Here is an 11071-nt window from a genome sequence, read left to right as displayed (position 1 = left end):
TTACTTTACTTATAGGCAATCCTGAAATAAAAATGTTCTTTGGGGGGAAGGGGGAGGAAGAGGAGTGACAGGGATGTGGAGAAAAAGAGGAAGGTGGAGTTTACCTCTGGCGTCCCAGTTTGTTTTATCCCTGAGGCTCTGCCAGCTTTGACTCACTGTTTCTACTCTGCTTTTGTTAAAAAGGAGAAATGGGAGAAAAATAAATATGAAATACATTGGATAGGGGAAAACAACTGGCACTGACAGAGGAACAAGAAGACATTTAAATTGATGTTAGTCTAGAGAGGAAAGAAGAATATAAGCAGAAGATTTTTAGGAAAAAAAAAATCTGAAAGTGCCAAAAGAATTAGGAAATCTAGAATTCCAGGGAGAGACAGAGAGAGAGAGAAAAAAAAAAACCCGAGTGATAATTTTTATGTTTATTGTGTCTGAAATGCCATGAGTAGGAGCAAGCAAGTTAAGGCTGGGAAGAGAGAGACAATAAAAGAGTGAAATGAGTGACTTCTGGTGGAAAGCATGAGCATGTGGTTTAAATCTTTGACAATGGACTTGCAGTGTCTGCACGGCTGTGTGTGTGTGTGTGTGTGTGAGAGAGAGAGAGAGAGAGAGAGAGATCTCAGAAAAGTTGTTGAAAGGCACCATCAAGTGTAGGAGGAGAGCACTGAGACCCCAGATGGGAAAATTGCTCTTTAATTCCAAATTCCTAAGAAGCACAGAAGTCCCCCACGTTGATAAGAGAATTCATAGACACACATACCTCTAAGTGACATGCCATGAAGCAAAACAAGCAAATAAGAAGCGCTTCCACAAATCTGAGTTTGGTTTGACATCTCAAGACCCGTTTGAGCCCCTTTCCATGGCTTTCTTTCCCCGGGACCCCAGGTGCACAGACGAGATGGTGATCTTTACAAAACAACATCATCAACAACAACAAAAACCTTCCGTTCACACAAAAGCCCACCTTGTAAATGGACGGAATATTAATGACTCCCTAACACTTGCACCGTTGGCAGGGCGAACCCTTGCACCAGCACTGCTCTTTCCACAGATTGCCAGTGAAACCGAAGCAGCTCGGGGAGAAACGCACCTACTGTATGTGAGAGGCTGCTGCAGGTTTTTTCCCTATCAGTCTAACCTTCTGTGTTGATGCATGAATGCTGGTACCCACTTACAGGGATGCCAGATGATCAGTGCAGAATGAAGGTCCCAAGAGAGAGGATCACATGGCTCTCTCTGCCCTGTGACGTCACTAGCAGATGGCATGGGTACCAGCTCTGGCAGTTGGCATCAATGTCACTTTTTAGAGATCAATGAGATAGTGCAGATACACACAGATCTAGAGACTCCAGGAGACGATGCGACATTCAGCCTGAAAAGATTTGGAAGACCCAAAATGAAAACTGATTATTGAATGAAATTAAAATCTAAGGTAATATAAATAAAGATATACTTCGATTGATGCTGCCTTTGCATGCAAGTATTTAAAGATACAGTGTCACTGTCTTATAGTATTTATGTGCTCTTTGCCATCTATAACTTCTTATCGCATTTCATTCTTACAATGTAAGTATCACATACTTTCACTGTTATTATGTAACACTGCAAGTATGTGGACATTAGTAAGAGTTTGTATACGTGTGTGTATGTGTGTGTCTTGTGGGGATTGGAGATTGTGAAATTGAAAAGTCTCTCTGCGAATGTGCCTATTTGTTTGAGGACTTTAGATGAAAATACTTACTTACTGCTTCACCAAACAAAAACCAAAAAATGCACTGGAAACACAGATTATTTCCCCCTTTCATTTGGGATTCTGGACACACGTGCACAATTGCAGTCAGAATCCGTGGACGGCTCCTGTCAGATATTAGCTGGAGGGAGACTTCCGTGCCTCGCAGAACAAAAACACCACAAGAGTGGTTTTTGTCCAGGATGATTTGAACAGCAGTAAACAGACAATCACATTCGGAAAAATGTTAAACAGCTCTCTGAACGTTCTCCTTGACTGCAAAAAAATGGTCAGTGATTTTTATTTTTTACTTTATTTGTAGAGGTTATTCCAAATTAGCCTATTCCCCTTTTCTTTTTGAAGACTGAGGAAATACTGCTTTCTCAAATAATCTTAATTGATCAGAAAGAATTCAGCTTTAAAGCTGACTCTAATTAATCTTTTTCTTAAATGTGTATATCCCCACAGACACTTATTCAAATTCACAGCTGTACGGTACAGCAAATAAAGTTAAGGTTTATTTTTTTTCTAAAAAACAAAACAAAACAAAACAAAAAACTCACAAATTTGTCAGCTAATGGAGAGACAGCAGTTTTCATTTTAAAAATTGGTTCCTCCTCTCATTTTGTACTCAGGGGAATTAGAATTAATGAAATTCTGCATTGCCATATCATGTTTTGCATTTGCTTGAATTCCACAATCCTTTTCATGTATTAAAATCTACTTTAAAATCAAAGAGAAATGGAGTTGTTGGTGGCATTACAATAAATACTTTGTGTTTATTTTCTTGGATAATTTGCCTGTATACATTAATTCTATTGCATGCATCAATGTTTTCATAATTATGAGTTTGCAGAAACTCAAATATTAGGTTGAGTGTAAAAAAAAAGTCCTTTTTTATATGCTTTTTGTATGCTTTTGTAGTCTTCTGATGATTTTAAGTGTACAAACTTTAAAAATGAAAACACGTTCAATATTGTGCTGGCACTTTTTCAGGTAATTTAAGAGTAGAGAACCATGTTAACACTACCGTTTGACGAGTCTGTTGTAATGCCAGAATCCCAGATGTGCAGAAAGTTTTCTAGAGAATGCGAGGACCAGAAGCAAATTAAGAGACCAGAAAGCTTTTCCAAGCAGATTGTCCTTCGAGGAAAGAGCATCAAAAGGGCCCCTGGAGAAGAAACTGAGAAAGAGGAAGAGGAGGAAGACAGGGAAGAGGAAGATGAAAACGGGCTGCCCAGAAGGAGGGGTCTTAGAAAAAAAAAGACAACCAAGCTTCGGCTGGAAAGGGTCAAGTTCAGGAGGCAGGAAGCCAATGCGCGGGAGAGGAACAGGATGCACGGCCTCAATGACGCTCTGGACAATTTAAGAAAAGTGGTCCCCTGTTATTCCAAAACCCAAAAACTGTCCAAAATAGAAACTTTACGACTGGCCAAAAACTACATCTGGGCACTTTCTGAAATCCTGAGAATCGGCAAGAGACCAGATCTGCTCACGTTCGTCCAGAACTTATGCAAAGGGCTCTCCCAGCCAACTACAAACTTGGTGGCAGGCTGCTTGCAGCTCAACGCCAGGAGTTTCCTGATGGGTCAGGGCGGGGAGGCTGCTCACCACACAAGGTCACCCTACTCGACCTTCTACCCGCCCTACCACAGCCCTGAGCTCACCACTCCCCCAGGGCATGGGACTCTTGATAATTCCAAGTCTATGAAACCCTACAATTATTGTAGCGCTTATGAATCCTTCTATGAAAGTACTTCCCCTGAGTGTGCCAGCCCTCAGTTTGAAGGTCCCTTAAGTCCTCCCCCAATTAACTATAATGGGATATTTTCCCTGAAGCAAGAAGAAACCTTGGACTATGGCAAAAATTACAATTACGGCATGCATTACTGTGCAGTGCCACCCAGGGGTCCCCTTGGGCAGGGTGCCATGTTTAGGTTGCCCACTGACAGCCACTTCCCCTACGACTTACATCTGCGCAGCCAATCTCTCACCATGCAAGAGGAATTAAATGCAGTTTTTCATAATTAATGAGGAAAATGAAAATAAACAGTGGTCATTCACCTCCCCCGTCTAATTAAGACACAGCAGCTGCTTGTGGGCGGAGGGACTGGCACAACTCTATCTAAGGTGTTTACTAGTTTTTCAAGTGTGTTTCAACTATTGTGAGAATTTTCTATGTAATAATAAATCTCTTTTCGTATGAGGACTTCTCTTCATTTCCTTTTGTGTGTAAAGCACTGTGATTCTGTTTCCACTGGAAGGAACTTTTCTTGTTTTATTTTCTCTTAAATTCACTTAATTTGTTGGAACAAAGTATCTAAGAATATACTGTTGAATAAAGACATGCATACAGCATAACTCAATGTCTATTTTGGTTGTATAGTAACTATAAAAATGCATGGTATTAAAAATCAGATGAGTAAAATGATGTGTCTATAATTACTAAGAATTATATATTATGTATCTCTGAAAAATTGAAATTTTAAAATATCGAGAATATCACTAAGCTAACAATGCTATTGAGGATGTGCAACAATATAAAAAGCTATGCAATTTTCGGTTCGCTGAGGATGGCTCTAAGCGCATTCAGTTGGTTACTGTCCCTCCTCAAATAGTTGCAGCTGAGGCAACACGATGTTTGGGTAGGTGGTGGCATAATATTTCAGTCGTAAGGAGAAACGATTTTCAGCACTTGTTTTGTATTGTTCAGAAATTACCTGTACAGGTTTGTAACCACAACCTACGATTGTGTTTTTCCACCCCACATTTTTAAAGCGATTAAACATAGATATTTCCTCTGGTAAAGGACATCTCTGAGCTGTGATATTTTTGCATGCTACTTATTATTTCCTGGGACACAGCTGTTTGCCGTCTCCAATGCTTCCCCTCTCCATTTCAGAAATACTTCTGGATTACGAAACCGTACGAGCTAAAACAAATTTCTGGAGCAAAATGACCAGAGCACTTACAAAAAATTTTTTTTCTTTTTTTGCCAAGTATCTGAAATGAAAGACTGGGGGAGCCCGTGAAGGGTTCAATATCCTGGGGAAACAAAGGTAAATCCTGGTAACCTTCAACTTGAGCCTAAATTCGGTGGCACATTTCCAGCAAACACCAGAGTGGATGTTAAAAATGGGAGGTTTTACTCCGCACGGTTTCAGTAAGTCTGGCCGATTAGAGGCTAAATTCTTGGGATTAAAAGTTTTCGAACAAAAGGCCACCAAAAACTCTTTACAGCGCCCAGGGAGCTCAGCCCCTTAAACACGAGTGAGTCCTTCCTAGAATAAAAGGCAAGGTGGCACTGAGCTCGCCGGCGATGGCCTCTGGCGCAGGTTTGCCCCCGAGGGGAGGCGGGGAACGGCCGCGCGGCTGCAGAGGGTGTAGGGCTGGCTGCACCGCGCGAGGCTGGGGCGCCCCCCCACCCCAGCAGCGCCCGAGCCTGTGCAGGCCCGACCCGACCGCGGAGAGACCAGGCCATGGCCACCAGCTGCAGCTCTCAAGTCCCACCTGCAGTGGGTGTCCTGCCGGCCCGGGGCTGCGCTCTGGGAGCCAGGGAACGGGCCGTGCAGCAAGTGCAGCGCGCTGGCCTCGGGGACCCTGCCCTGAACCGGGCCCAGAGACGCGCCAAGGGAGTCACCCTTTCCGCCGCTCCTTCTGCCGCCCGGAGGGACACGCAGGCGGCGGCCACAGCGGGTGCTGCCCAGACGCAGCCTGGCCTGGCCCTCCCACGGCTGGCCGGTGGGACCTCTTGCGCTGGGGCTGCGAAGCCCGCGCCCCTTTCTCGGGAAGGAGGACTCGCCCCGTCCCTCGGCGTCCGCAGCTTTAAGATCCCCCGGGAACTTGGGTGTTCAAGGCAGCCGCCTCCGAAGGGAAAGGGGCCAAGCAGCTGCAGGCGCGGCCTGGGCGGGGAGTGAACGTGCCTTTCGGTGCGCAGTTGGCACCTGTTCACTACTGTCCCACCAGAGCGCGGGCGAAGAGGCGGGGAGGAGGAGGAACGTTTGCCCACGGTCGAGGGCCGCCTGGCCCCTCTGTGTGTCTCGGCACGGGAGGGACTGTGCGCTCGCCTCCTCCCGTACCTGCACAAAAGCTGCTCTCCCTGGGACTATTCCTGGGATCGCGGGGCCCCTCGAGAGACCCCCAGATGCTATGAACCTGGTCACTGCTCACCCCATCTGAGCAAACACCCGCCAAGTAAGCAAACGCCTGGGAAGAAAAGACTCGGGTTTCTATTTATTTACTTGTCTGAGGTCTTCCTATCAGCATAGGTGTGGCCTCGCCCCATCCTCACTCCAAGGTGACCCTTCCCCGGGGGAGAACCGTGTCGCACCTGCTCAGAATCTTGTGCGTTCAGGCAGAATTTGAGCCGCGCACGGTCCTGCGGTGGGCGCACATGCATGGGGGAGATTCTGCACTAGGCGATGTATTCTGTGGCCTCGCTTCTGGCAACGTGGGAGAGAAGAGGAGCAGCTGGCTGAGTGTCTGGGAAGAAACACACACGGCCAGGAGGGGCTCCTGGTCTCAGAGCTTTGTTCTTCCGGAACTCAAGCACGAGAGTGGGGTTTTCCAGCACAGACCCCTGACAGCAGTAAATGTCTTCAACCAATGGATGTTCAAACCCAAGGTGGGCTCTCTCCCTAGGAGGTTGATAAACCCGGGGTCACAGTGGGGTGGGGAGCAGAGTTCGCTGGCTCCTTCAGATCCCGCCCCTCCCCGTGAACCCTGGCATGGGAACCCCCCACCCCACCCCCTTTACACAGCACCCATGGCTCTCCCTGGCCCCTGCTGGCTGCAGAGAAATCCTCTGGCAGGTTCCCTCCTAGTCCAGCATCACATGACACTGACACCATAGAATCTTCCTTTCCGGGGTATGGTGTAAAGTGCAGCTTAGGGGCAGGAAGGCTTGGGCTCAGATGCTGTGGGTGGAGATCCTTGCTCTTCTGCCCTGCTGCTTTCCTCATCTCCCTGCCTGAAACAGCTTTCCCTCTTCAGAACCTGGTTAATGATTCTTGGCCTTCAAATTGATTAAGTCTCTCCTTTTTGAACTGAATTATGTGACTTCTTACCTTTACCCCCTGACACATTTGTCCTTTATCAGGATTATTTCTCATACACACACACACACATGTACATTCAAAAACGGCATCTTTCCCACGCGCCTTGCAATTGCTCTTCCTCCCTTGACCCAGGAGCAGGCAGAATGTTTGGGCTCCGGATCGTCAGGGTCTCTTGCTTTAACCGCCCAGCCCTGTTGGTCCTGGGGCACTGAGCCACCTCAAAGCACTGGGTTGGCAAGGTCCCAGCATTGCCTCCTGCTGTGCTCGAAGCTAACCACAGCTGTGTCCTCAGGCCCTGCTTCTTAGTTGGCCTCATCTGGTCTGATACTTTCCCTATTTATAGGGTATCCTCTCTCTCCTATAGGGGCCCCTATTTCTAAAGCAGAATCCAAATAGAAATCCAAAGGAGGACAAAGTTCAAGTTCTCCCCTTAAGCAGCTGTATACCAGGGGCCTATGAAAGGGAGGGTCTACAGTGTGTCCTCACCTGATGTGCTAAACGGGCCAAACACCCAGCCTTGTGTACAAGACTTCCTTCCCAAACTAGAGAACCAAAAGAAAACAACAATACATCTTTCTTCATCCTGAAACCCCTGTTGCTTTTTCACTGTTTTTATTTCCTGGTCAAACCTGATACAGAATGTCCCCAGCTTCTTCAACATCTCCTCTCTTTGATCTCTGGGGGTCTTTCCACCTCTGAGTGGGACGTCTTCCATGTTTATTTTGATACCTATGATGTCATTTGAAGAAAGCATACAGATACTTTTTTTAAGAAAAGTGTGAAAACCATTTATATAACTAATTAGGTTATCAGGTTGGGAAAGTGGACCAGTGATCTCATTACATAAGGCCCTCGGTGCCAGCTAAGTACCTGGGAAAGATCACCCAAGGATGTAAGTGTTAGAACTGAACTTAGCACAACCATGTCCTCCAACTCTATAACATGGGCAAGTGACACCACTGTAGTCTCAGTTTCCAGTAAAACAAAGATCATCAGAAGCAGTGCAAGCCCCTGATATCCAATAATCATTCTTCAAACCCAATTCTATTCTCCCTTTGGCCAATGTAGGGGGGAGGGGTTTCCTTACACCTCCAGGAGGCCTCTTACTCCTCCCACCTGCCCCCAGAACTCAGCCCGCCACACCTTTCTCCACGGTCTTGAAGAGCCCACTTTCATTTTTCCCATCCACTCTGCTGGAGGACCAGCAGAGCTGTGCTTCACTCACTGAATGTCTTTGCTGGGATATCTCACTGTTCCCTGAAACCCAACATGTCTATAGTGAAGCCCTCCCCAAAACACTCTTCCCTTCTGCCAGTCATTTCTAGAACATTCCTGCAGTTTTCTTGGGGTACATTTTTTAGCCTTTTTTGGTACAGTTAAACTGTGACTATGAAAAGCATTTTGAGAGGAAAACAGATATTAAATATTTCACCCATTCCCTTCTCTTTCGGGCCATCCCCGTTGAAGTTGGTCTCCAAGATCTGTTGATTTCCCCTTCACTTCACATCTAGACCAATACACTGGCCTCCAGGCTAATTTCTCCACTCTGCCTTACCTCCTTCCAACCCATTTCAGATGCCAAATTTGCCTAGGTGAAGTAGTACATTGTGCCAATCCATAGAAGAAATACTCATGGTTCTCACCTTCATTAAGACAGATGAGAAAATGTATTTAAATTTTCATTCATCTAATCCTCTATAACAAAACTAAAAGCAACTGCCAACATCATACAACACTTCAGAATTTACGAGACACTTCTTGCATAGTCACCTCATTTAGTCCTAAGAACATGATCATGGCAGTAATTCTTATGACCCTTATTTTACCACAAGCTGAGACTCAGCAGTCATGTCACTTGCCTCTCGACCCAGAGCCAATGGACCCACTGGACAAAGCTGCATCCTCAGACTTTCACCATCTGACTGCCCTTAGTTGGCACTCGAGGCCTGTGTGTGGGATCTCCAATCCACTTTTCTAACTTGAAATCTCATTTCATTATGTCAATGACCGTTAGTTTTCACCTACTGTTTTTAAAGTAGCATTAGCTTTCTTCCAGTGATATTTTACAAGCAGTGTACACAAGAAAATATCTCTGCTCCTGGTGAAGACAGGTTGGGGGGCAAGAACCAAGACACCTGAGATATTTTGGAGGAGCAAATCGGACAGGCTCTAGTCTATGAAACATGATCCTGAGAGGGCCCCACCTGTTTACTGCCTCCATCCTGCATTACTGCCTATTGGAAATGCCCTCACTTCTCTTCTCCAATATCTCAATTTTGAATGTGCTTCAAGGCACCTCCTACAGGAAGGCTCTCAGATCCATCAAACCTGTGATGGCATCATGCTGCCTTGACCCCATCGTTTTGACCACATAGTTGTCAACTAAATCTTCACTACCTAAATTACATGATATATAAAATCTTAGGTCATGTATTGCTACTTTACAAATATGACTGAATTTTGCATTCACTAAAATCAAGGACAATGTTTAATTTTCTTTGTGTCTTTTCAGTATACTCATTCATTACTTCTTGATTCATTGATTGCAATTAGGAATATATGCTCTGGCTTTATTAGAAAATACCCCTAATCCAAAGGCAAAGCAGCATGAACCTTTCTCAGCCCTCAGCTGACACTGAGAAACCACCATGGGGTTCAGATCTTTCACCTCCAAAGTGAGGACAACGGCACATATGTCATAGGCATTTTGTGACAATTAAACATAATCATTTATGAAAGGTACTTAGCTCACTCGGATTCAGAGTAAGCAAGCAGTTGATGAGATTAGCTATTATCTCTTTGACTAATATGGAATACACACATTAACTCCTGCTAAATCTGAGCAATGGTATTTTTCAAAGTGCAGGTTAGATCCAGGTAGCATGTCGTGATATGAATTTAGTCTAGCAGATGCCATCAATGTATTTTTAATAGTAAAAGTAAATAATAATTTGTCCTAAATGGCTTCACTCACATACACACACACGCATACACATACACAATATTCATTATATGATGTTAAATGTCAAAAAATTTGGAAAATCAGTGATATGGAAGTCACCTGTGGTGAAATAAATGAATGAAAAGGCCAAAGAGAGCTCAGGTTATGAAATGGAAATGTATTATTATTATTATTACTATTATTTTATGGAGCAGGGCTAGATTTACTGACTATCCTGCTGGGAAGTGGTGGGCAAGCAGGTCAGGTAGGGAATGACTACAGCTGCCAGAATCATATTATATGAGGTCTGTATGTCAGACTTCATACACTAGAAAGTGAGAATTCTTGGGAGAGTACCTACATAATCAACCTCCAGCTTTAATGGATAACTTTGTCAATGTAGCAAGACCCATCAAGGTGCCAGATCAGAGATTTTATTTCTTATTTCTTCCCAGAGTTTGAAAAGGGCAGTACTGTCTATGAAAACTCTAAGAAGATACAAAGGAACAAAGAACCTTTTAACATTGGGAAGGCAAGGAGAAGCCCAGGAAATTCAGATTCCTGACACTGGAGTGTCGCTCCCCCTCTTCATGGAGGAACGACACAGGACCCTGCGCTGTTCTTTCGTCTGCTCGGCCCTCCCCGGGTTTGCTGCTGGTTCTTCCCGGGTTGGCTACCGACCCTTCCACCTCCGTGGAAGGGCGGTTCCCCCTGGCCACTCGGTTCCCCCTGGCCACTTTCCCCACTTCCGCGGGGGAGCGGCACACCCCGGCCGGCTCTCTCGGGGGCTGCACAGGTGTTCCTTCAGATAGATGTTCCCCTTAGATGTTCCTCTTAGATGTTCCCCTTAGATGTTCCCTGATGCATGTTGTCTCTCTCCTCCTTTATAGTCCTCTTCCACCAATCCCAACTCTGCTACCCACACGCCGAGTACGCTGCTCTCCTCCAATGAGGAGCAGCTCCTGCAGCTTGTCAAGTTGGTGAGAGGCAGCTGGGTAGAAGCTGTTGCCTCCTCTCCCAGCGCCATATTGTGGGAGAGCAGATGCATAGAATAAGTCTTAATTCCAGTAACTTAGTCTAGTCCGAGTTGCTCCCCACACTGGAGTACAAAGTAAGTATATTAACCACAACAAAGGCTTGAAGGACCTATCATCACTGCCTCCTAGAATCCAGATCAAGTCCTTGGTTAAATGCAACCACATTCCTGAGTTTTGCTAGGAATGAGCATGACGTAGGGCTCTTTGTGGAGTACCAGCTCTCAGGCTTCACCTCCACTTCCCAAAGCACTGGGCTATTTCATTACTTGACCCACATACATTCCTGGAATGCTAACACCACATGTATTTT

General features: G+C 45.4%; 1 protein-coding gene across 1 annotated transcript; it reads left to right on the top strand.

Annotated features, from left to right (window-relative positions):
• Positions 1 to 1152: 1152 nt before the first annotated feature.
• Positions 1153 to 4529, top strand: NEUROD6 (neuronal differentiation 6). Its single transcript, XM_008261611.5, has 2 exons — positions 1153 to 1429; positions 2723 to 4529. The coding sequence occupies exon 2, from the start codon at positions 2744 to 2746 to the stop codon at positions 3755 to 3757; it is 1014 nt and encodes a 337-aa protein (XP_008259833.2). The 5' UTR covers positions 1153 to 1429; positions 2723 to 2743; the 3' UTR covers positions 3758 to 4529.
• The last annotated feature ends 6542 nt before the right edge of the window (positions 4530 to 11071 follow it).

Source organism: Oryctolagus cuniculus, chromosome 16 (genome assembly GCF_051225735.1).
Source record: "Oryctolagus cuniculus isolate XC-2025 breed Fujian yellow rabbit chromosome 16, ASM5122573v1, whole genome shotgun sequence".
NCBI lineage: Eukaryota > Metazoa > Chordata > Mammalia > Lagomorpha > Leporidae > Oryctolagus > Oryctolagus cuniculus.
Note: the sequence above shows the minus strand (reverse complement) of the source record. Positions and strands in the feature narration are given on the sequence as shown.